At 43.2% G+C, this 27,257-nt stretch overlaps 2 protein-coding genes across 2 annotated transcripts in view; one reads left to right on the top strand and one right to left on the bottom strand.

Moving 5' to 3' along the window:
• Positions 1-5,068, bottom strand: part of LOC306912825 (chymotrypsin-like elastase family member 2A) — a gene marked incomplete at both ends in the record, with an annotated part of 19,751 nt that extends 14,683 nt beyond the window's left edge. Inside the window, 2 exons of the mRNA XM_079489280.1 lie at positions 3,035-3,137; positions 4,969-5,068. Coding sequence (XP_079345406.1) covers positions 3,035-3,137; positions 4,969-5,068 — 203 coding nt within the window. The remainder of the gene's footprint in view (positions 1-3,034; positions 3,138-4,968) is intronic.
• Positions 5,069-12,374: 7,306 nt separating this feature from the next.
• On the top strand, positions 12,375-26,176 carry LOC306912824 (CD48 antigen-like; the record flags this gene model as incomplete). The annotated part of the gene is made up of 5 exons (XM_079489279.1): positions 12,375-12,516; positions 15,133-15,267; positions 21,683-21,874; positions 22,878-23,144; positions 26,061-26,176. The coding sequence occupies 5 exons, from the start codon at positions 12,375-12,377 to the stop codon at positions 26,174-26,176; spliced, it is 852 nt and encodes a 283-aa protein (XP_079345405.1).
• Between the last annotated feature and the right edge of the window lie 1,081 nt (positions 26,177-27,257).

Here is a 27,257-nt window from a genome sequence, read left to right as displayed (position 1 = left end):
ATATAGCACTTTTCTGTTTGGATGTATGGGCTGTCAATCAGATAGGACTTTTCTGTTTGGATGTATGGGGTGTCAATCAGATAGGACATTTCTGTTTAGATGTATATGGTATATCAATCAGACAGGACTTTTCTGTTTGGATGTATGGGCTGTCAATCAGACAGGACTTTTCTGTTTGGATGTATATGGTATATCAATCAGACAGGACTTTTCTGTTTGGATGTATATGGTATATCAATCAGACAGGACTTTTCTGTTTGGATGTATATGGTATATCAATCAGATAGGACTTTTCTGTGTGGATGTATGGGCTGTCAATCAGACAGGACTTTTCTGTTTGGATGTATATGGTATATCAATCAGATAGGACTTTTCTGTGTGGATGTATGGGCTGTCAATCAGATAGGACTTTTCTGTTTGGATGTATGGGCTGTCAATCAGATAGCACTTTTCTGTTTGGATGTATGGGCTGTCAATCAGATAGGACTTTTCTGTTTGGATGTATGGGCTGTCAATCAGATGGGACTTTTCTGTTTGGATGTATGGGCTGTCAATCAGATAGGACTTTTCTGTTTGGATGTATGGACTGTCAATCAGATAGGACTTTTCTGTTTGGATGTATGGGCTGTCAATCAGATAGGACTTTTATGTTTGGATGTATGGACTGTCAATCAGACAGGACTTTTCTGTTTTGATGTATGGGCTGTCAATCAGATAGGACTTTTCTGTTTGGATGTATGGACTGTCAATCAGACAGGACTTTTCTGTTTGGATGTATGGGCTGTCAATCTTGACAGGACGTTTCTGTTTGGATGTATATGGGCTGTCAATCAGACAGGACTTTTCTGTTTGGATGTATGGGCTGTCAATCAGACAGGACTTTTCTGTTTGGATGTATGGGCTGTCAATCAGATAGGACTTTTCTGTTTGGATGTATGGGCTGTCACTCAGACAGGACTTTTCTGTTTGGATGTATGGTCTGTCAATCAGATAAGACTTTTCTCCCGAACCCACCTCACCCCTGCCCACTTTGACAGGCTGGAATGGCTTAGGGTCGACGACAGAGTACAGCATCTTGCAATGGGTCTGGTCCACAAGATTCGATACACCACCAAGATACCCATGTAGGCATGTACCTGTCTAGATACTTCCTTAATGTTAACGAAGTCCACACCCATAACACCAGAGGAAGTGCAACGAACCATGTACAACCCAGATTCGGCACAAACAAGGGACTAAATTATTTTCGCTCCTATGCCACCAAAATGTGGAACGCCCTACCAACAGTCATTAAGACATGCGAATCCCTTGACTCCTTCAAAACCGCTCTCAAAGGGCACCTACGGATGGCTGCAATTCGAAACTGGCCTCCGTACAATCTGAATCCCCCCCCACCGCCCACCCCCTTTATCCCCTTACTGTATATGTTTCTTTTCCCTTTTTACCTCCCTTATGATGAATTCCTGTTCTGTTCTTTGACTATATATAGAAGTGTCTTTTTGTACGTCTCTAAATGTTTTGATGAATTGAACAAGGTGGACCCTCTTGTAAACAAGTGTAATGCATAATTGGGTCGTCCACTCACAGTTAACAGTCTTTGTATTGAGTTTGTGCTTGAAATGTACTGTAATTCTGCAAACTGTTAATAAATATTTCAATCAATCAATCAATTCTGTTTGGATGCATGGTCTGTCAAAGAGACAGACAGCCAGCACTCAAGTCCATTAACGGTATACATTTATTGCATATTGTTACAGATACACGCTGAGGAAGGCTTTACGCCGAAACGTGTCCGTGTTGTGATTGTCCGGCTGCACAATATGCAATAAATGTACCGTTAATGGACTTTGGAGTGCTGGCTGTCTGTCTGTCTCTTTAACAGTGATTCTTTGTGCGCCGTGCACCTGGTAATCTGCATTTTTGTATTGAGAGTGCTCGTTTTTTTCCCCCTTTGATGTGTGGGCTGTCAATCAGACAGGACTTTTCTGTTTGGATGTATATGGGCTGTCAATCAGACAGGACTTTTCTGTTTGGATGTATATGGGCTGTCAATCAGACAGGACTTTTCTGTTTGGATGTATATGGTCTGTCAATCAGACGGGACACCCCACCCCCGGAAAAATAAATCATATTTGAACTGGGGACCCCCCCACACACACGCACACACCTTGACAAGTACTTGGAATTGTGGGAGTTTTAATGCCTCAATAATACTACTTTAGGGTCTTTGTGTCATGCACGAAATACATGATGATTTCCTTATTTTTTCTTCATTTAAGTGTATATAATATTTCTACGTTCTGTGGAATTGAAAATGGAGGACCCTTGTGCTTTTTCTGCTTCCATCCTCAAGTAACAGTTTTTGCATACTTGTGCTGTACTTTCGTTTGAAATGTACCCATTCTGCATACTGTGAAAATGTTATGACATAAATAAATATATGTGATTTTGGAGGGAGGATAAGCGCTTATCTCCCTCCAAACTCGCATATTTTTATTTGTATTTATTTATGTCACAACATGACTCCGCACAGAATGACCTGGAAACACCAGAGGCATATAGGCGGACGCAAGCCATGTACCAACATGGCAGAAGCATGTTATTTGAGACCAATCAATTCAACAAGCTTGCCTCTTTTATTTGACAAACAACTTGACAATGTTTGACCAGTTTTTTACTTATTTATAGCATATAGTTTGTTGAGTCATTTTATGCAGTAATGGTCTTTTTTCCTTCTTCTTTGAGGTATTAAACAGGTTGAGAACCACCTAGCTACTATGTGAGATTTTATTTTTGCCATTTGTCCCAAAAGTTAAAAAAAGCTGTATACCCATGTTATAACATGTATATAACGATGCAATGTGACATAGCTCTGTTTACAAAATGCTGTACCTACTCCAACTGTATATACTTTCCCCATTTCCAACTGTTTTTTATTATATTGTGTGTAAACGTATGTTTTCTCATGCCAATAACGCTCCTTTGAATTGAAATTGAAATTGTGTGAACTGAGGAGGTGTGTATAGATACTCACATGATAGCAGTGATGTCACAGGACTTGTTGATGGTCTGCAGGGTGTACGCGGACAGCCGCCTGCAGTGCAGCGGCCGCCGCCGGTAGCGCACACAGCAGCTGGCTGCAGAACACACATGAAGTACTCACGTTTTACTTCAATAAAAAGTATCCATACTGCAATGCAGTGGCGTGCACAGATAGACACTAGGGGGTGCTAGAGCACCCCCTGCCCTTTTGGCAATGTGCCCCTTTGAAAAAAAAAAATAATAATAAACTTTTCTTTTCCTTTTTTTTTTTTGATTTTTCAAAAATAGCAGACCTACAAGTTCATAGCGCGCCACTCGGTGGCGCGCTATGAGCTTGTAGATCTGCTATTTTTCAATAGCTAAAGCATAACATAATGCTAACACCAAAAGGGGTTCCCGCCCAAAATGGATTAAGGCAACCGGCCGGTTCCACGCGCTGCACAAGGTGCCCTTTTTTAACTTGAGCACCTGCCCCTCTAAATGTCTGTGCACGCCACTGCTGCAATGTAGAAATTCCCAACTACTGGTGCTTAGTTCCTGCGAGAGTGAGGTCTAGCCAACACCAACTCGGGATTCCTGGATCGCTGCCCTCCACAAATTCCTATCCAACATCAGGTTCTTGAGCTCTGCAGTGTTGTCAGCCACGCTGTCGCGCCGCAGCACGTCTACATAGGTGGTACGCTTCTTTCCCCTCCTGGCTTTGCCCTGGGTTGGCTCCCATAGGGTCAATTTACTTGCCTCAAGTTCTGGGTGCCTGACGCAAGAAATGTGGATCGGCAAGGCTTTACTTATAGCCTACTACTTTAGGGTCTTGGTGTCATGCACGAAATACATGATTTCCTTATCTTTTCTTCATATAAGTGTATATAATATTTATACGTCATTAAATACGTCATCCTTCTCTCTCTGACTTTGTCAGTTTGACTGGTACTATAGTACCACTGATGATACTTGACCCCCCCCCCCCCCCTCCCCCGGTGGTACACAGAGGAGTCGCTTGACTGATTTGAGAACGGATTAATCACATTAAAGATCACACCTGTGTGAACTGAGTGGTGTAAGGTCTTATATAGACTGATCAGCTGTGGTCTGACGTAATGTCTGACGTAATGAAATCGCACCCGTGTGAACTGGGTGACCATAGCAACCATGCTCATTTTTTGGTACGAACACGAACAGACAGACAGACAAACAGACAGACAGACACGTAAACTAACAAAGCCAGTTGTAGGAGTGCTTTACACCACTCAAAGATATCATCAGTTATGTGCTGATTAGTTGATTATAGTTTTGTCAGAGCAACAGCATTATTGGCTTAGGACTTAGGGCAGGTATTACGCTCCTGTATTTTAACATCAGTTATTATGGTGGTACTTGGAGAGCCAAATATTTTCTGAGGTGGTACTTCAGTATAAGAATGTTCGGAACCAATGCTCTAAGCAGAAGTACCCGCTTTCAAAATGTACTTGAGTAAAAGTACAAAGGTATCTGCATTAAAATGTACTTCAAGTACCAAAAATAAAAGTAGTCATTATGCAGATTGAAAAATATGTGAAGATTTTTTCGAACATATCCGATCTAGTGAGCTTGTAGATCGGATATTTTCAAATGGCTGAAATGTATATAGGGCTGAAGTGGATAACATTAATCGTATGTTTTATTGTTTTGTAATAATAATGAAAATCTACAAAGTAACTAGTAACTAAAGTTGTCACATAATTGTAGTGGAGTAAAAGTACAATATTTGCCCCTGAAATGTAGTGGTGGAGTAGAAGTAAAAGAGTGTAGCATGTAAGTATTAGTAATACTAGTTACAATGGTCAGGTCACACACATTTCCCATTGACTATATAAAGCAAAAGTAAACAATATTAATAATAACAAATAAAAAAATCCTTTTTCCACTCAGAGTTTGCACAACACTCACCTGAGCGTGTGCCGGTGATGAGACTGGAGAGGATGAGGAGGATGCTCAGAGCTGCCAGGAGTCTAGTCCTGGCTCCACAATGATTGGTCGGCTTGCCCATGTCTCTGTGTCAGGGTCTGTCTGTGCAGGTGTGTGACTGACTGTCGGGTGTCTCTGTGTGTGGGGTCTGGTCTGTGCAGGTGTGTGACTGACTGTCGGGTGTCTCTGTGTGAGGGGTCTGGTCTGTGCAGGTGTGTGACTGACTGTCGGGTGTCTCTGTGTCAGGGTCTGTCTGTGCAGGTGTGTGACTGACTGTCGGGTGTCTCTGTGTGTGGGGTCTGGTCTGTGCAGGTGTGTGACTGACTGTCGGGTGTCTCTGTGTGAGGGGTCTGGTCTGTGCAGGTGTGTGAATGTCAGCTTCCTCTTCTTACAAAGCTTCCAGGGCCCGTAGTGTGTCTAGTCTGTCCCTGTGCAGGTGTGCTGAGAGACAGCTCTACCAGTTCCTTAAGTAGGTTGTAGCTGGGGTTTTCCAGGCCAGGACAGAATTGTGTAATGGCCTGAGAGAGAGAGAGAGAGGTTTGTGTGCACGTGTGCATATTAAGTGCATAGGAATGCATTGTGTGTGTGTGTGTGTGTGTGTGTGTGTGTGTGTGTGTGTGTGTGTGTGTGTGTGTGTGTGTGTGTGTGTGTGTGTGTGTGTGTGTGTGTGTGTGTGTGTGTGTGTGTGTGTGTGTGTGTGTGTGTGTGTGTGTGTGTGTGTGTGTGCGTGCGTGCGTGCGTGCGTGCGTGCGTGCGTGCGTGTGTGCGCGCGTGCGCGTGCGTGCGTGTGCATGAGTAGCTTCAGTATAACAGGTTTGTGGGGGAGTGATGTAATTGTGTTGTTGCGCGCACGCAGGTGTGCGTTGGATCTTTTTGTAGGTACTGTGTAGGTGTGCACCATAACTTATCAAGTTATGCATATATATATATATATATATATATATATATATATATATATATATATATATATATGCGCCTACTGTTCCCCTGTGGGGAAGTCCAGAATTTGTTTTAAAAAACACTGAACGTTTATCTTTATAGCACATTGGTTAGAGTGTAACAGGTTTATGGAAGGTCAACAGAACTTAATTTATAATAGAAGAATCATATGTCATATCTCTCTTACACATAGAGTACTTCATGACACATTCATTGACCAGTCTATACGTGCCCAATAAACATCCGTTTGTTTCGGCTGAGTGAGTTTGACTCAACTATGTACAATATAACTTCAATAACTTAATACAAGCTTCTCTGCTCATCTAGGAAAACGATGGTGTGACTTCCACTGACACTGTGCTAAAGAGCATGTTGATGGTTGTACGCAAGATCCTTTATAGCACACTGGCCCTTGGCTAAAAATAGCAACAAAAGTTGATGTGCTAAAAATAGCAACAAAAGTTGATGTGCTAAAAATAGATGGAGATTCCCAAAGGGGAGGGGCTGTGCTACATGCACGGGTGGATCGAGTGCATGTTCATGTGTGTGTGCTTCCTTGTGTGACGATTGACGAATGACGACACAGGCTGATAAGACTAGTTCCATGATGATGCAAGACGGCCGGTGGTGCAGTGTTGTTTTCGTCGACTAAAACCAAGACGAAAAATGTTCGTCGACTACCTTTTTTCACTGACGAAAACTAAATGGAAACTAAATGAAAACTAAGCTATGATGACTAAAACTACAAGACTAAATATACTGACAATTCCGACAACAAATAAGAACTAGACTAAAATGTTAGGGAGAGACAAGAGATCCAGTATAAGTCATTTTACAATTAGTTGAATGCTGAAAATAGCATATATTTTCAGCAATTGAAAAAATCAGTCATTACGACGGCATCAAGGCCCGACAAAATACATTTTGTTAGACTAAATCAAATGTAGATTTAGTCGACAAAAAAAACGTATGATAGGCTATTTAGTCGACTAAAACTAGACTAACACTACAACATTCCAGGTGACTAAAATGTGACTAAAACTAAATAAACTATTCAAAAGACTATGACTAAAACTAAAATCAAAATTTGCTGCCAAAAGCAACACTGCAGTGGTCTAAGAAGAACTCACTTTCTTTACTTAAAAGCCTCACTATTATATACAGGTAGCTTTTCGTGCACATCCAAGTGGTGGAGGTGCTGGTAGGCAAGACATAAAATGTAGACCAGGGAAAACTTCCTTAGAAGAGGAAGGGACTGCACACTCCAGAGACACTCAGGACAAGATTATTTTTTTGCTTCATTGCTTTATTTGCACGACGCGTTTCGCCGTGTAGGCTTCGTCAGGTGCTTTGATTGATTGATTGAAATATTTTAGTGGTGGGCATAGATTAATTTTTTTAATCGCGATTAATCTCACTGCAATCCTGGAGTTAATCGCGATTAATCGCGATTAAAATGGCTCATTTGAAGTCTGCCATGACCAGAAATAAGTCCTTTGAACGCGTTTCTCAGGCCAGGTGGCCCATTAGACCAGGTGCCCTAATTATGGATATTAACAATACAACTAGCCTATTAATACCTTATATTTCATATTGTGAGCTTGTGGAACTGTTCACAGTGTTGCCAAGTCTAGTCATTATAAGCTACTTTGGACTTGTTTATCTGTAAAGTTTCTTTAAATATTGGTGGTCCTTGAGATGAAAATGTTTGAGAACCACTGCTCTAAAACAACATTGGACAATGATGTTTGACAGTCAACACTATAGTTGCTAATTTTAAACTTAATTTCTGACTTTTTCGGATTTTCTGACTTGATCAGAAACGACAGAAACAGGCATGGTGGTGGTGTGTGTATGTATATTCACAAAGACACTGAATATGTTACTCGTACTGACTTACAGCATGATGAAATTGAAACTGTGTGGGTTGAATTAATTTTCAAAAAGGCTAAATCGGTATTAGTGGGCACCGTCTACAGACCGCCTGACCAACATGGGTTCTATGATATACTTGAGGGGTGCTTAGCTGAGGAGGAATGTGTAGAGAAAATCCTGATTGGCGACTACAATACAGACATGCAACGTAAGGAAGCACCTGTGTTTAAGTCATTCAGTAAGTTCTGTGATCAGTGTCAGTCAGCTAATTACCCAACCCACTAGAGTGTGTGATTCTACTCAAACTGTCATTGATCTCATTCTGTCCTCGGACAAATCCAGAATCTCCAAGAAAGGGGTTATTGTATGTGGGCTTAGTGATCATTTTATGATATTCTGTACCCGCAAAATACAAAAACTTAAGACTTAAAACTTAAAAACTTAAACTTAAGACTTAAAAGCACACTTGTCGAAGAAGCTTGGCTTGGCTTCAAAACCAAATATACATCAGTACTGAACAACATGGCTCCTTTGAGAACCACCAGGGGCAAAACCCGCTCGGAACCATGGATGAATTCGGACATACTGGCTGCAATGAAAGCCAGAGACAAAAAATGCTCTGAATTTCTAAAATGCAAGTCAAAGCTAGCCAAGCGCTTCGACAGTGTTCGCCAAGCTCGTTTGAACAACCTAAATACCCAACGAATCAAGCTAAGAAACAGTGTAACTGCCATGACCAAATCAGCTAAAAGTAACTTCATCAATGATAAAGCACAGGAAAACAAAAACAATCCTCATGAGCTCTGGAAGCTACTAAACAATCAACTAGGCTATGGTCAGAAACTAAAAACCAGGTTTTCAAACATAAACATCAAATCGGACAACACTCTCATCACTGACAACCTTGATGTGGCCAACTACTTGAATATCTTCTTTACAAACATAGCAACAACTCTGGTTAACAAACTGCCCTCCCACTCTGGGCTCTTTGGTGTAGAGCACATTACAACCTTCTACAGAAACCTAGGTGTTTGTAAAGACGATTTTAAACTAGTTATGGTAACAACTGATGAGGTAATTAAGAAACTGAGTGCCCTCCAACCCCACAAGGCCACAGGCCATGACAACATTCCCTCCAAATTTCTCAGAGACTCAGCCATCTCTATAGCTCCAATCATCACCCACATAGTAAACCTCTCCATCAAACAGGGACAGGTCCCCCAAGATTTCAAACTGGCCAAAGTAACCCCCTTGCACAAGAAAGGGAGTAAATTAGACCCCGGCAACTACCGCCCTATTTCTATTCTTAGTTCCATCTCGAAAGTGATGGAAAAAATAGTCTATGAACAGGTTGAAAAGTATCTTGCCACTAATAAATTATTGTACGAGTTCCAATCTGGCTTCAGAACATCCCACTCCACTGACACATGCCTTCTCTATTTGAGCGACCACATCAAACAAGAGGTGGACGCTGGCAAATACTGCGGCATGGTCATGCTGGACCTCCAAAAGGCTTTTGACACCGTGAACCACTCCATACTGGTTAACAAGCTAAAAGCAATTGGTTTCGATAGCACATCAGTGAGCTGGATGCAATCCTACCTGGGGGGGAGAGAACAGATGGTGGAAGTGAACGGAACACTGTCCCCCCCCCCTCCCAGTGAGCTGTGGCGTTCCACAAGGAAGCATACTAGGGCCTCTACTGTTCCTAATATATGTAAACGACATGACTTCAGCTTGTGACTGCAACTTGTTCCTGTTCGCAGATGACTCAGCACTACTGGTCTCAGACAGGGACAAACTGCAGGTTGAAAATGCCCTCAGCTCTGAACTCGGTAGAATCTGCACCTGGCTCGCTGATAACAAACTATCTTTACACCTGGGAAAAACTGAATCCATTCTCTTTGGCTCTAATAGTAATCTCAGCAAGGCAAATGGTTTCTTGGTTAAAGTGGGGGACAATGTTATCACATGTAAAGATGAAATTACCTACCTAGGTTCCATCCTGGAGGCTAATCTTTCCGGTGATAAAATGGCCACCAACGTAATCAAAAAGGTCAACCATAGAACAAGATTCCTTTACAGGATCTCCTCACTGGTCAACAAAAACACCTTGAAGACCTTAACAGGAGCCCTTGTACAGGGTTTCTTTGACTATGCATGCACCTCCTGGTACCACAGCACCTCAAAGGCCCTTAAAACCAGGCTCCAGACTTCCCAAAACAAACTGGTCAGGCTCCTACTTGACCTAGCCCTCCGAACCCACCTCACCCCTGCCCACTTCGACAGGCTGGAATGGCTTAGGGTCGACGACAGAGTACAGCATCTTGCAATGGGTCTGTGCGTGCACACTTGCGTGTGCGCGTGTCCTCTCTGTACAATTTATCAAATCAAAAATTGACATTGTTTAATTTTGCATTAGGTCTGCTTAGCGTTCACAGAGGACTTTGTTAAGTGAACCAAAATATTTAACAAGTCATGCGGTCGTACAGGCTGTTCATCTGACAGAACATTTCTTCACTTCACTGTCAGAGTGGAGCAACAGCAGAGAGTTGTTATTTTCATTATTTAATGTTTGTATTCCAATCAAATTAGAACAGTGGGAAGTTATGAGCACATATAAATTAAATATGCCTCTTATATTATTATGCCTCTTATATTATTTTCTTATCCAGAAAAGTATCCAAACACACACATTTCAGACAGCACCACAGGGAACCTCCTTCACAGTGAACCTGGTCTGTTCTGTTTTGATCATCTCTGATTTTACATTTAATCTGTAATTACAGACTTGCTGGCTGTGACCTCAAGAAGGAACACATTGAAGTTGTGGCTTCAGCTCTCAGCTCCAATCCATCCAATCTCCAATCCATCCCATTTGAGAGAACTGGACTTGAGTGGAAACGGCTTGAGGGATTCCGGAATGGATCTCATCTGTGCTGTGCAATTGCTTCAATTGAATGACCCGCCTTCTTTGCATATTTGTGCTTAGCCCGCCTACGTTTCGACGGTCAAATCACATTCTTCCCAGCGTTATGTCCCGCCTTACTGGCACGTTTCACTCGGAAATGCGTCACCATGCGGAAGTGGGACACACACTTACTTCCGTTTCACTACACCTTTAAACCCCATGAAGTGAACTGGGGCTTCAGAATGGGGACAACAAATAGAGACACACGGGGACTACAAATTTCACGCCCCCAAATGGGACAGCGTCCCCACTTCTGGTCCGTTGGCACGGATACTGCAGGCCAGCCCATAGAAGTCAATTGAAATTCAACTGTAGTTAGCCTACTTTTAAAATAATATCAAATGAACTGAAGACTATATTGATTTGAATAAAAATATGTTTCCAAATGTATGAAGTGTCTTTGTCAACATATATTGTTGTTTTCTCAATAGAGGATGTATTTCACATTTAATTTACCACTTGAATGAGTTACCCATAATGTTAACGGAGCAGAGGGGAGACGGCAGACAGAGAACCTGTCGCTTTTACGGGACGTCACTGCCTTTACGAGGCTACGAGCGCCGACTTTGAAGAGTGGAATTCTCAATATACATCCCGATCCCGACTGACTTTGTTATTCATGTCTATATTTGGAACATGTCACAGGCTTACTATATATGTTCTACCTACCACGGAGCTCCGACGGTGTGTTTTACCTCTGTCAACTTGTTGTATAATTAACTTTGCTGAATAGTTGCATGGGAAAATAACACAGCTAAATGGAGGAGTGACATCCTGACATTTTCAACTACCTAGTGAATACTCCAGATGAGTATTAATAATAGTCTTGCAAGATGCTGTTTAGATCATTTTCAACAAATACATAGCATATAAAACGAAATACAACAAATATATCTGGGTATTGAAAACCTCAAGGGATGCATCCGTGACGTATATACCGTGCGACCACTTTGACTTGAGATTTACAATGCTAGCACTTTTCACAAACTGATGGAGTATATTATAGTACATTGTAGGATGTATATTGAGATGGCAGGTATGTGACATTGAAAAGGACAAATTAAACATATGGGACACTTTATTAGAACACAAAAAAAAAATCGCTATAGCCTCAGTAATGAACCAGTGAAATTAGGGTATTGTATGATGACTCTCATAGGGATTGTATTGGCAGCTGCAGTACACAGTTGAAACGGACCAGAAGTGGGGTCGCTGTCTCATTTGGGGGCGTGACATTTGTAGTCCCCGTGTGTCTCTATAGGGACAAGTCCTGGACTGGTAGAGACTTTAGTTGTCACTGTGCAATACTTTAAAACAGTCGTCATGTGATGTTGCACACATTGCCTAAAAATAGCTCTTATTTGCGCCGCCCCTCGTTGAAAACAATGTATTTCCAACTCCAGCTTAATTGTCCCTCTCCATCCAGGCTCGGTTTTCTTTTCTGCCCCTCAATGTCGCAACTCTTAATTCTAGAGGGCTCTGCATCGCATCGAATGGGAGCTAGGGGGAGTGTCCTAGAGGTTAGGCTCTAGGGTCCGAGAGGCTAGTAGGGGTGAAGGTTCACAGCAGAGGAGCCCGGCTGAAACCAGAAGAGCACAACAACATGGAGGTCCTCCCGTCGTCTTTGTTCTTCGCGGTAAACAGCAGAGTTCTAACGGCATTGAGGCCGAATATCATCATGCAGATAAATTTTTACGTGCTGTTGGTGCTGGTTCTGTGGAGCAGCTGTAACACACCTGGGACAGGTACAGGCTATATGTACACTTACATTCACACTGTTACTAAAACCCGTCTGGAAACTAAAACCCTTTACTTTTTAACACTACTGGAAGGAAAACAGGGTGTGGTTTTAAAAAGTTCCTTCCAAATGGAGTCAATGTGGTTTATATTGATTTATACAGCTGTGTATCATTGTGTGACTGTCTGGATATTTACTTTACTGAAGAGGCTTAACATAAAAGGTTAAAATGTGGATTTTTGTATGTATTTTGTTTTGTTTTTTTTTTCGACGGAGAGCCTTCAATCCACCGTGAGTTATAGACAGTGGGCTAGTTGTAGTTATAGATAGTAGTTGTAGTTCTAGACAGATAATTGTTTATAAACATGAGACGGTTTTCATATTTATAACTCAATGGAGCTGCTTTCGCCGTGTGTGTGTGTGTGTGTGTGCGTGCGCGCGCGGTGGGAAAAAAAGTAGTTTTACTTGACTTTAAGTTTTAACATCAACTCTGAAACACAGACACACTCTGTCACAACTCACAAGTGAAAGTCTGGGATTTACTACGGAGTTGAAAGTACAAACCCATCGGTGTTCAAAATGTACTTAAAGTATAGCTAGGCTGTCCAAAAGTATAAAAGTATTCTACTCATTAATGGACGCAGAATGTCAGTGTGTCAAGATGGCGCCTAGAGAAGTGTCTCTTCCGTGTCCAGTGAGGTGTGGGGGGGGGGGGGGGGGGGGAGCATGGGTGGGGAGAGGGGTGCATTGGTGGGGGGGAGGGGGTACATGGGTGGGGGGGGGGGGATGCATGTGTGGGGAGGGGTGCATGAGTGGGGGGAGGGGGTGCATGGGTGGGGGGCGGTGGGTGCATGGGTGGGGGGTTTGAAAAAATAATCACACCCGTGTGAAGGGAGCGGTGCTTCTATACTTTTATTGTTAGTTACTGTAGATGTACTTTTCACAGTGACTGTTGTACCATAAATACCATTCAGGACTGGAACCCCTTTTGGTGTTTTAAGCATTATGTTTGTTTGTGAAAAATAGCAGATCTGCTATTTTATGAAAAAATCACACCTGTGTGAACTGAGTGGTGCAACCCCCCCCCCCCCCCTCTCTCTCTCTCTGTAATTAGCAGGCAAATGTTTTTTTGTGGCTTTCGCCTTTATTTTATATTTTTTATGGAGGGACAGACAGTAGGCTGACAGGAAATGGGGAGAGAGATGGGGGGGGGGGAGTGACATGCAGTAAAGGCCGTCGGGATCGGGAGTCGACCACGCGGCACTGCCAGACTGGATTACCAGCCAAGGTGCCTGGACCGCTGAGCCACGGCCCAGGCCAGAGCGAATGTTTTAAACTCATATAATTGCTTCTCGGGGGGGGCGGTCTCTGGAACAACATGTTTTCAGATGGGGGTCCACGGCCAAATACAGATAATTCTGGGGGTCCTTGACATTAAATAGTTTGAGCACCACTGACATAGAAACATGAGACTTCATGATAGCCGTGTGTGTGTGTGTGTGTGTGTGTGTGTGTGTGTGTGTGTGTGTGTGTGTGTGTGTGTGTGTGTGTGTGTGTGTGTGTGTGTGTGTGTGTGTGTGTGTGTGTGTGTGTGTGTGTGTGTGTGTGTGTGTGTGTGTGGGGGGGGGGGGGGGGGAAGTCAAAGACCCCCAACTGTGACAGTCACTATAGTAATAATAAAATGAGACAAACTGTAGCCTCCTCCCCTAAAGAATGTCTCCTCTGTCACTTATCAGTCACACAGAAAGGCCAAAGCCCCAGGTGGTCTATTTTGAAAGCATCCTGAGTGATAAAGTCCAAGATCACTCAGCCAAAGAATTGATGTGCAAATAGACCTTCAGTTTAAGGCACTTTGGTGAGACACTGGAGGGAGATGCAGGGAGAAATGGCTTGCAGAAGTTAAAATGTACAATTATGACTAACCATGTAGTTAAGAATATGCTATATGATTCATAATACACCACAGTAGTTTTAGTAAAAACAGAGAGATGTGTTTGGGTGAGCGGTGTGTCTCTTACCACCACGGCTCAGTGACGTCATGTTGTAGTTTTAGTAAAAACAGAGAGATGTGTTTGGGGTGAGCGGTGAGTCTCTTACCACCGCGGCTCAGTGACGTCATGTTGTAGTTTTAGTAAAAACAGAGAGATGTGTTTGGGTGAGCGGTGAGTCTCTTACCACCGCGGCTCAGTGACGTCATGTTGTAGTTTTAGTAAAAACAGAGAGATGTGTTTGGGTGAGCGGTGAGTCTCTTACCACCGTGGCTCAGTGACGTCATGTTGTAGTTTTAGTAAAAACAGAGAGATGTGTTTGGGTGAGCGGTGAGTCTCTTACCACCGTGGCTCAGGGACGTCATGTTGTAGTTTTAGCAAAAGCAGAGAGGTGTGTTTGGGTGAGCGGTGAGTCTCTTACCACCGTGGCTCAGTGACGTCATGTTGTAGTTTTAGTAAAAACAGAGATGTGTTTGGGTGAGCGGTGAGTCTCTCACCACCACGGCTCAGTGACGTCATATTGTAGTTTTCGGTGCAGGTCAGCTCTTCACCGAAAACGAGTATGAATAAGGCCTTTACATTTCACTATACTTTAACTGTTCAACTTGACTGATTGAATGTGTTTCTCTCCACAGCCCAAGAGGTGATGTACCTTCCACCACGAGACAGAGGCATCCACGTGGAACTGTCCCCAGACTACCGCTCTGTTCCTGAAGCCATCACCAGCGTCCTGTGGCTGCACGCACCCGGTGTATCCGCACCCTGGCTCGGTATGTGGACTGGTGATGACACAGAGTTTCAAACCGATGGGGTCACGGTGGCACAGTTGGTAGTGCTGTCGCCTCACAGCTAGAAGGTCATGGGTTCGATTCCCGCTCGGGACGCTGTGGGCACTGGCGGCGTGTTTCCTCCTCCGCGTCATCAGTGCCCATACCCAAGGCGGGGTTGGCGAAAGGGCCTTTCTGTGTGGAGTTTGCATGTTCTCCCCGTGTCCCCTAGGGTAGGTACCCTCACAAAAAACATGCAGTAATCCTGGTCTCTAAACTGCCTCCCCCTGGCCAGCCGGGGCGCCTGATGGAGGGGAAAGGAACTGGTTGGAATAACGTGTTCCTTCCACGCGCTACGTCCAACCAGGGAAACTCCCCCCTGTCAGGTGTAAAGGAGCAACTTGGACACTCAGGCATGAAGGAATGAGTTCAAGTCCGTTGCTCCCCCCATGTCCCCCATATATGGGGACTAGGTTGGCGGAGGGTGTGTAGAGCCCAGGATCACATTAGATAATTGACACACGGGTGAAAAATGGGTTACAAAATTGTGGGATAAAAATTATTAAAAAAAAAAAAAAAGAGTTTCAAACCGAGGCTTTTTATAGTTGGTGAAGCAGCGTGAAAACTACAAAATAACACAAAATACAAGCCTTTAAACAAACAGTGGAACAAAATAAGCTTCAACTTGAATACAATTCAAGTAAAGCCATCGTAGGACAACAGAATTACGTTGGACATGAAATCCAACCGTTGCAAACAAAAACATGCCGTAACCCAGGGCTGGGCAACTTTGACGATGGAGAGGGCCACTATAGTTCCACACTCACTCCAGAGGGCCACTATAGTTCCACACTCACTCCAGAGGGCCACTATAGTTCCACACTCACTCCAGAAGGCCACTATAGTTCCACACTCACTCCAGAGGGTCACTATACAGTTCCACACTCACTCCAGAGGGCCACTATACAGTTCCACACTCACTCCAGAGGGCCACTATACAGTTCCACACTCACCCCAGAGGGCCACTATAGTTCCACACTCACTCCAGAGGGTCACTATAGTTCCACACTCACTCCAGAGGGCCACTATAGTTCCACACTCACTCTAGAGGGGCCACTATAGTTCCACACTCACTCCAGAGGGCCACTATAGTTCCACACTCACCCCAGAGGGCCACTATAGTTCCACACTCACTCCAGAGGGCCACTATAGTTCCACACTCACTCCAGAGGGTCACTATAGTTCCACACTCACTCCAGAGGGCCACTATAGTTCCACACTCACTCTAGAGGGGCCACTATAGTTCCACACTCACTCCAGAGGGCCACTATAGTTCCACACTCACTCCAGAGGGTCACTATAGTTTCACACTCACCCCAGAGGGTCACTATAGTTTCACACTCACCCCAGAGGGTCACTATAGTTTCACACTCACTCCAGAGGGCCACTATAGTTCCACACTCACTCCAGAGGGCCACTGTAGTTCCACACTCACTCCAGAGGGCCACTATAGTTCCACACTCACTCCAGAGGGCCACTATAGTTCCACACTCACTCCAGAGGGCCACTATAGTTCCACACTCACTCCAGAGGGCCACTATAGTTCCACACTCACTCCAGAGGGCCACTATACAGTTCCACACTCACTCCAGAGGGCCACAGTAGTTCCACACTCACTCCAGAGGGCCACTATACAGTTCCACACTCACTCCAGAGGGCCACAGTAGTTCCACACTCACTCCAGAGGGCCACTGTAGTTCCACACTCACTACAGATGGCCACTATACAGTTCCACACTCACTCCAGAGGGCCACTATAGTTCCACACTCACTCCAGAGGGCCACTATAGTTCCACACTCACTCCAGAGGGCCACTGTAGTTCCACACTCACTCCAGAGGGCCACTGTAGTTCCACACTCACTCCAGAGGGCCACTGTACAGTTCCACACTCACTCCAGAGGGCCACTATAGTTCCACACTCACTCCAGAGGGCCACTATAGTTCCACACTCACTCCAGAGGGCCACTGTAGTTCCACACTCACTCCAGAGGGCCACTGTAGTTCCACACTCACTCCAGAGGGCCACTGTACAGTTCCACACTCACTCCAGAGGGCCACTATACAGTTCCACACTCACTCCAGAGGGCCACTATAGTTCCACACTCACTCCAGAGGGCCACTATACAGTTCCACACTCACTCCAGAGGGCCACTATAGTTCCACACTCACTCCAGAGGGCCACAGTGCATATTACTGTTGTAGCAAAAATAGCCGGATCTACAACCTGCGATGCGTTTTGAGCTTGTAGATCAGCTATTTTTGCTATTATTTGAATTGAAATCCTGAGTTATTTTTTGGCATTTTTCAACTGGAATCGTGAAAATTAGCATTTTTATTTAATTTGAAATGCCTTTCAAATGCCTTTAATTGTAGTTATGTTAACTCTATAAACTAAATACAGTACTCATTAAGCTACTAATTTAGACGCATCATGTTTGCAAATCAATAATATATCATTATTCTGATATTAACCCGAGGGCCACATTAAGTGAAGGTGGGGGCCGCATGTTTTCCGCATGTTTTCGGGGGCCGCATGTTTTCTGAAAAATCTATGTTTCTATGTCAGTCATTCTCAAACAATTTCATGTCAAGGACTCCCAAAAATATATGTAATTGGCCGCCGACCCCCATCTGAAAATATTGGGACCTCACAGAAGCAAAGATTTGAGTTAAAAACGTTTGCTCTGAAAGAATATACAGGTATATTCAAAGATCTGCGCCACATTTTCATGATTTTTCAAAAATAGCAGACCTACAAGCTCGTAGCGCGGCACTCGGTGCCGCGCTACGAGCTTGTAGATCTGCTAACATGGGTTAAGGAAGGCAGAACATGCGTTGCATTAATTGTAGGTATTTGTGATATATTGAAGTTGGTTACGCTCCAGCTAACTGCCAGTGCAGCCCAGGCCTACAGAGGGCAGCAACGGACTGTCTTGGGGGGTTGCTGTGGGTTATAGCAGGTGAAGATGTAACTTTGTGTACCCAGAAGTGATGCGTGGGACGGCCCGTTGCCCACGGGCGGGCGGGCGGGACAAGGTTTTTAGCGTAATTATCGTGCGGCGGGCGGATCGGGGTGGGTCACCCCAAAAAAGGAGTGAAAGACAGCTACCTGCTCTCCTGTCTCTACTCCTGAAACCATCAGCTTGTTCTGTTGTTCATCAATGTGTTGCTTATGAAAGGGGGCTTTAGCCCCTCGCCGCTTTGACCGTCGGAGAGAAAAGTGTCCTCCGTCCTGAACTGGAATGTAGCATTTTATGTGGAAAGAATTCCCCTCTCGCCCGAACGAGGGACCGTCACCTCTCTCTCTCTCTCTCTCTCTCTCCTCTCTCTACTTTTTTTCCCTGACAAACTACATGGAAACTGAATGAAAACTAAGCTACGATGACTAAAACTAAGACTAAATATACTGACAATTTCTAGACAAAAATGTCAGGAAGGGACTAGTGGACAAGAGATCCAGTATAAGTCATTTTACACTTGGTTGCATGCTGAAAATAGCAGATCTACAAGCTCACAACGCGTCGCAGATCGGCTATTTTCAGCGAGTGTATACAATCAGCCATTACGACTAGCCTGGTTAATAAACCAGACCGAATCAGCCGTTGGCAAAAAGAAATTGCCTACCAGCGGATTACGGTCTGGCGAGGCTCAGTAGCACGCCTCTTTCCTACAACCGAGAACAGGTCGGACCAATCGGGACACGGTATGCAATATGGGCGGGCTTTGGTACAGTGACGTTCAATGCTTGAGACCTTTGACTGACAGTAGCTCTGACCAATTGCGTCAAAGATACAATGTTTGAACCCGCCCCCCGGGAAATTAAATCCAAGTGGAGCCAGCCCAGACTAATATACCGCGACAGTGTTGTGTGATATCAGTCTGGCTTATTAGCCAGGCTACATTACGACGGCATCAAGACACATCTTGGTCGACTAAATCAACTGTATATTTAGTCGACTAAAACTATAGACTAAGGCCCTTTCCCAATTCCTTTTTTAACCCTACCGCTCAGCCCTTGCCCCTTCCCCTTGTCCCTTCATAATGAGTGTCAAGGGGTAGGGGGATAAATCATCACCCTAGGAATTGGAACGTCCCTAAATATTGAACGTCCCTTGTAGATATTGATATACAACCTGTTCTCAGAAAATAGCTGATCTGCAAGCTCACTACAGGCCAGTGGTCCCCAAACCTTTTCATGTCAAGGACCCCCAAATTGACACGAATTAGCCCGCAGACCCCCATTTGAAGAGATATGCCAGGCACCCCATATACTTTTACGAATCTAGCAGTGTCACGGACCACCAGTGTGACATGCATTAGTCCATGGACCCCCATTTGATGGCTTTTCTGTCTCTGGGATCCCCAATTTATATTGTAAAATCAATGTTAATTAACTCTGAGAGTGTACAAATGGACCCTTATGGGTCCATTTGGTTCCAAACTATCATTTAGCTGGGGACCCCCTGGAAGTCTCTCAAGGACCCCTGGAGGTCCCCATAACCCACTTTGGAAACCACTGCTATAAGCTGTAGATCGGCTATTTTGGGAGAAGAGATGGAACGTAAATATTTATGGCTGTGGTTATGATGAAATAAATATATTGTAATTTTGTCTCATCTTGGTAGCCCACCAGAATGTAATTCAGCTAGATATAGCTCATTCTGACACACTGCTCAACAGTTGTACCTGATTCATTGATTATTGTATTAACAGTTTGTATAGAATGGGTACAGTTATATATCATATAGCCTACAGGGTTAGAAAAAGGAAAAACAATTTACAGTATAGAAAGAAGGGGCTGTGGTCACTGTGTTCATTGTTTTTAATATCATTAAGAACAGAGTCATTTTCTATCATGGAAGTCGTGGTATGCTTAATGCTAATAATAATATGAATGATAATGTTTAAAATTCAACAACATTTAGGACAATCGTGATCCATCTCCATCCAATGTACAGGCTGTACAGCAGCTTGCAGTCTGTTCCATAGCTGGTTTGCCTGGGGGGAAAAACAACACCATTGCTAATTAGTTATGTAACTTTTGCAACTTGTGGGGATTAGCATAACATTGGTCATGATAAAACCATACCAGCTATCACTGCAGCGAGTAGCCAACGTTATGCAGCGGCAGCGTTATGTAGGTACAGTAGGCTATTTCACGGCTTTTAAGAGCTCCAAAACTGCAGAATGTTGACATATCGTGGTCTGGGGGTCGGACTGATGCCTGCTAGTTAAGCTAGTAGTTTGCATCCGAGTTGTTCCACCGGGGCACCGGTGGTAAATAAAAAATAATAAAGCGCCGATGCAAAATTAATGGGTAACGTTACCGTAACGTTGTATGAATGCAACGCCGTAGCATATCGTTAGTTCAAGTGAGGTAACGTTAACCTTTGCTAGAGATTGCGATATTTTTGGCGATGCAGATTGTTAACACATTCAAATAATATTGGTTAATATCATATTCTTCCATAAGTTCCATAATAAAGGACTGAAAAGGCGTCTTACCTCGTCCGCCTTCCGCCCTCTGTGTCATGTCCCTCCGTTTTAAGTCTGGTCGCTAAGTCCCTTGGTTTGAAGGGGATCCTAACCCTACCCCTTGGCCCTACCCCTCGCTCCAAAGAGAATTGAGATAACCCTTCCTCCTCACGTGAACACGCATCAGCAAGGGGAAGGGCTAAGGGCGATGGAGAAGGGGGGAATTGGGAAAGGGCCTAACACTACAACATTCCAGGTGACTAAAATGTGACTAAATAAAACTAAATAAACTATTCAAGAGACTATTATGACTAAACCTAAAGTCAAAATGTGCTGTCAATAACAACACTGCTGGAGGCAAGTATCCGTAACCTTCTGTTGGTCTGTGGCAGGGTTGTTTTAGCAGCAAATTTAGATTTTAGTTTTAGTCATAGTCTCTTGAATAGTTTTTCATTTAGTTTTAGTCACCTGGAATGTTTTAGTCTTTAGTCTAGTTTTAGTCGACTAAATATCATACGATTTTTGTCGACTAAATCTACAGTTGATTTAGTCGAACAAAATGTATTTTGGCGGGCCTTGATGATGTAATGACAGTTTTTTCTCACTTGCTGAAAATAGCTGATCTAGAAGATCACAACGCATCGCAACGCGACGCGTTGTGATCTTGTAGATCAGCTATTTTCAGCATGCAACTAATTGTAAAATGACTTATACTAGATCTCTTGTCCACTATAGTCCCTTCCTAAAATTGTCAGTATATTTTGTCTTAGATTTAGTCGTCATAGCTTAGTTTTCATTTAGTGGAAAAGGGTAGTCGACGGACATTTATTTTGTGTCATAGTATCAGTCGATGAAAACAACACTGCTCTGTGGTCTTTTACAGCCAGCAAGGTAGCGGAATGTGATCCGGAAGGTCTGGAACCGGATTACTACAGGACGTTTAAAGACCGATCCACACTGGACACACACACCGCTCGGCTGATCATCCACAACATGACCGTAGAAGACATCGGGCGGTATACTGTGGAGATCAACCACAGACTTAACAACAAGACTTACCTGCTTAAAGAGATGAGTAAGTATGACTCACAACAAGACTTACCTGCTTAAAGAGATGAGTAAGTATGACTCACAACAAGACTTACCTGCTTAAAGAGATGAGTAAGTATGACTCACAACAAGACTTACCTGCTTAAAGAGATGAGTAAGTATGACTCACAACAAGACTTACCTGCTTAAAGAGATGAGTAAGTATGACTCACAACAAGACTTACCTGCTTAAAGAGATGAGTAAGTATGACTCACAACAAGACTTACCTGCTTAAAGAGATGAGTAAGTATGACTCACAACAAGACTTACCTGCTTAAAGAGATGAGTAAGTCTAACTCGTCATTTATTGGCTGTCCTTTAACGATGTTTTTTTTAATTTTATATTATCGATACATTTTATTTAACCCATTTAGACCTGAGGACGATTCTACAAAATGTCTTCTTAAATCCTGACAGTTTTCGAAGAAGAAGTCTTTCTTCTTATGAACTAGTCAACTAGTACCAGCATGATCAACTAGTGGATTTACTAGTTGAATAGTTGACTAGTTGAATAGTCGACTAGTTAAAGCCCTGTACAAGTGTGTTCATGATATATTTACATTTTTTGATTGATTGATTCTTTATTTAAATGTCATGCTTCCGAAGAAGCCCCGCCCATATGGACTTACAGGACACTTTACACTACATAAACAATGACAATAAACCCACATGACGGTTTGCAGACAATGATCAAGTGAATACTAAACTGACATTCCAGATCCCAAGAAACTAGCTAGCTTAGCCACCGACTTTGCTGCGCTCTGGGAGAACCGAGCAGCTGAATTCTTTGTTTTGATTAGGTGTGGAGTGGTGCTCGTTTGAACCACGGCTAGAAGGCTGTTTCAACCAATCAGATTGCTTCCTCGAAACGACCTGTGGTATAATATATACAACATTAGGCCTGTGACAGGAGACACATACTTACTACCTACTTGAAGATAGATGATAGGTGTGTGTGGTGCAGTAATTCATTCTGTGTCCTCCACAGAGAAAGTCCCGAAGCCAATCCTGGCCTTCAAACCGTGTGACTCCAACTCCAGCAACTGCACGCTGCACTGTCACTGTGACGACGTCACAGAGTCTGGTCCGGTCGGCTATCGCTGGAAGTTCGATGCAGGCGAATGGAGCGGACCCGACTCCTGGGTGACGACCATCTACAACAATGAGAGATGGCGAAAAGTTAAAAAAATATCCTGTCAAATAAAGAACCTGTTCAGTGAGGAGCAGAGTTCTCATCACAACGTGCTTTACAAAGGTGTGTGTGTGTGTGTGTGTGTGTGTGTGTGTGTGTGTGTGTGTGTGTGTGTGTGTGTGTGTGTGTGTGTGTGTGTGTGTGTGTGTGTGTGTGTGTGTGTGTGTGTGTGTGTGTGTGTGTGTGTGTGTGTGTGTGTGTGTGTGTGTGTTCGTTCTGATTTTTGGACTCAAAGCTGTAGGAAATACTTGCCATTAACACAGCCGACGCGAATCGCGTATCAATACGTTATCAATTAATCAAACGTCGGGTGCGAACCACGTATCCATACGTTTTAATCACTTTTTTATAGCATACTTTCATTCATCTTTTTACCCACCCGGACAATGAAGAACCATCCCCCTATCATTGCGGCTTAGTCCCGCTCACGTGATCAGAAAAAAAAACAAAAAACAAAAACCCCCCTCCCCTCCTAAAAACAGGAGGGCGGGCCGCTTTACGTGTAGAAGCCACTAAGCCAGTGTAAAATGGACACGCCCATGGAATGATCCAGTCGGTGTGTGAAAAGAATCAAATTTCACCTAACCTCGCCTCACCAGGCTTTCCTCCACCTATTGGCTTTCACACAACACTATACTACTCGATTCCCCCCTCCCCTCCTGTTTCTCCTGCAGGAGGAGGGCCTTGCGAGATGGGGGCTCTGTCTCTCGGAAAAAAACGAACGGATCGCTGCCTAAACACATATGCACCGGATCCGATCGGCATTGCATTGCATAACGTCTGCAACACACATGGACAGATGCATGTTTCCTTCTTCATACTGTAGCGACCAAACGATCCCCGAGCCTACAATACTACGAACTAACCTAACCACAGTATCGAGGGGCCGCCACGACAACAGACACAGACGTCAGACAGTGTGCCGTTGGTGGATCACGTATCGCCATGCAGAACCGTCATAATCGGAGATCGCTCGGACGTGTGTTTGTAACGCTTTTTTATTCATTATAATTGTAGTGATAAGACCGCAATGAACGCATCGGGGACGTAATCGACCCGGGTGTAATGTATAACGAACTTTTCCGCGTCCTAAACCGTGGTGTTGTGATCCGTTGTCGTCGACATCACAGCCGGGTGAATCTTTTTTTCCTCCATCGCCCCCAACCTGCATGCCCAGGCATGTTGTCTTGTTAGTAAATATACTTCACTAGCTTGAAAAACAAAATCAGCTGTTGATGACAACGCGTCTCACCGTTATACTATAGTTCTGAACCGAACGGTGGAATGGGACTTTTTATAGCCGTACGGATCAAGACTTTTGCTGCCCAATGTGCCCATGAACCCCCCCCCCCCCCCCCAATGTTTTGCGATCAAGACAATGAGGCAATCATCATCATCATCTAAATAAAGCAGAGTTATGAAGGTTTATAGTCAGACATTGACAGGCAGATATAACAATAAACACAATAAATATGCTATACATCCTATACACCGAATGAAAGCCCTGAATGTGTACTTTTACGAGGAAAAGAGTAAACATTGATCCCATGTACAGTTTGTCATAAATTGGTTACATTGCACATTGCGCCCACCAGATATAACTGCAGAGAAGACATGGACCCGAACTCAATATTCACAAAATAAGGCCTATAGCGACATATAAATACTATATACCGTATGAAACAGAAGACTCTGCTTTCATAAGAAAAAAACTTCTACTGTAGTAATAATAAAAATCACACCCATGTGAAGTGAGTGGTGCAACTCTGTCCCATATTCTGTTCTCTGCTTATTCAATACAGGTCGCTATATACGGACTGAGGCAGAAAGTCATGTAAACCTTTTATTTACAGTTTGGTCTGTAAACTTCTACTGTAATAATAAAAATCACACCCCTGTGAAGTGAGCGTTGCAACTGTTCTGTACTTATTCACTACAGCTCGCTATATACGGACTGAGACAGAAAGTCATGTAAACCTTTTATTTACAGTTTGGTCTGTAAACTTCTACTGTAATAATAAAAATCACACCCCTGTGAAGTGAGCGGTGCAACTGTTCTCTACAGTTGCACCGCGCAACTGTAGAGAACAGTTGCACCACTCACTTCACATGGGTGTGATTTTTATTATTACTACAGTAGAAGTTTTTTTCTTATGAAAGCAGAGAGTCTTCTGTTTCATACGGTATATAGTATTTATATGTCGCTATAGGCCTTATTTTGTGAATATTGAGGAGTTCACGTCCATGTCTTCTCTGAAGTTATCTGGTGGGCACAAGCTGCATTCAATAACCAATTACTGTCTAACTGTACATGGGATCAATGTTTACTCTTTTCCTCGTAAAATGACACATTCAGGGCTTTCATTCGGTGTATAGGATGTATAGGATATTTATTGGGTTCAATTTTATATCTGCCTGTCAATGTCTCTGACTTTAAACCATCCATAACTCTGCTCGCTGTTCAAGATAACCACTTCCAGGCAAATGCAGGTGTTGCAAAAAGGTCAATATCTCCAGAATGGAACATGGTAAAATCAAAATGTATTTTTTAAATTGAAGTGGACAAGTTCAGCTTTCTTTTGATGTATGCGTGTGATTCTCGCTATAAGAGAACATTTTGCTGTGGGCCCCCGAGGCCTTTGTGCAATGTTAAACGGTAGCAACATCCAAATAGGCCTGTCGAGATCTTGTAGCAATCAAAGTGTTAATATAGCGGTTGTTGTAAAGGTAGTAATTGATTGCCTGAGTCCCGTGGTGGGAGTTCTGCTCTGGTTCTGAGTCCCGTGGTGTATATAAGTTGTTCCGGTCATTTGGTGCTGGGGGGGCACTGGGGGCCACTCATTCATTTGGTGCTGGGGGGTGGTGCAACCCGGAAGTGGATCTGTTCACTTCCTGTTTTACCAGGAAGTGGTCGCAGAGGAATCAAAAAGGTGAAGTAATTTTCTTTTCTTGTTCTGTTTTTATATTTGTGTCTTTCAGCTCCTAAAGAACCACCAGGCAGAGGATTAAGAAATGGGATTATTGTTACTGTCGTCATGGTGATAGTAGCACTTGGAGTTTTACTCTGGAGGAAGAAATTTTGTAAGTATTTATAGTGGATCAACTTAACAAGACACCTAGTATTTAAGTGAATTATAGTGGAACAAGACACCTAGTATTTAAGTGATTTATAGTGGAACAAGACACCTAGTATTTAAGTGATTTATAGTGGAACAAGACACCTAGTATTTAAGTGATTTATAGTGGAACAAGACACCTAGTATTTAAGTGAATTATAGTGGAACAAGACACCTAGTATTTAAGTGATTTATAGTGGAACAAGACACCTAGTATTTAAGTGATTTATAGTGGAACAAGACACCTAGTATTTAAGTGATTTATAGTGGAACAAGACAACTAGTATTTAGGTGATTTATAGTGGAACAAGACACCTAGTATTTAAGTGATTTATAATGGAACAAGACACCTAGTATTTAAGTGATTTATAGTGGAACAAGACACCTTGTATTTAAGTGATTTATAGTGGAACAAGACACCTAGTATTTAAGTGATTTATAGTGGAACAAGACACCTAGTATTTAAGTGATTTATAATGGAACAAGACACCTAGTATTTAAGTGATTTATAATGGAACAAGACACCTAGTATTTAAGTTATTTATAGTGGAACAAGACACCTAGTATTTAGGTGATTTATAATGGAACAAGACACCTAGTATTTAAATTAAAAGGTGTTGTAATGAAATGGAATTGGTGTAAAATGAGGTAAAATAAGTGGTTACTCAACAAAAACTATTTGGTACTTGGTATCGGCGAGTACTCAAAATTAAGTACTGGTACTCTGTGTGAAAAAAATAAGGTATTGGAGCATTACATGATTTGTTAAGTGGTGTATTTGTAATAGTTTATACTAAGATGAATCAATCCATTTACAGTGTAACTATAATGATAATACATCTATATCAATATCACCGTCTCACATCTCACTGACCAATCACTGTCTCTCATCTCACTGACCAATCACTGTCTCGCATCTCACTGACCAATCACTGTCTCGCATCTCACTGACCAATCACTGTCTCACATCTCACTGACCAATCACTGTCTCGCATCTCACTGACCAATCACTGTCTCGCATCTCACTGACCAATCACTGTCTCTCATCTCACTGACCAAT

The sequence above is a fragment of the Electrona antarctica genome, assembly GCF_951216825.1.
Source record: "Electrona antarctica genome assembly, chromosome: 20".
Classification (NCBI taxonomy): Eukaryota; Metazoa; Chordata; class Actinopteri; order Myctophiformes; family Myctophidae; genus Electrona; species Electrona antarctica.
Note: the sequence above shows the minus strand (reverse complement) of the source record. Positions and strands in the feature narration are given on the sequence as shown.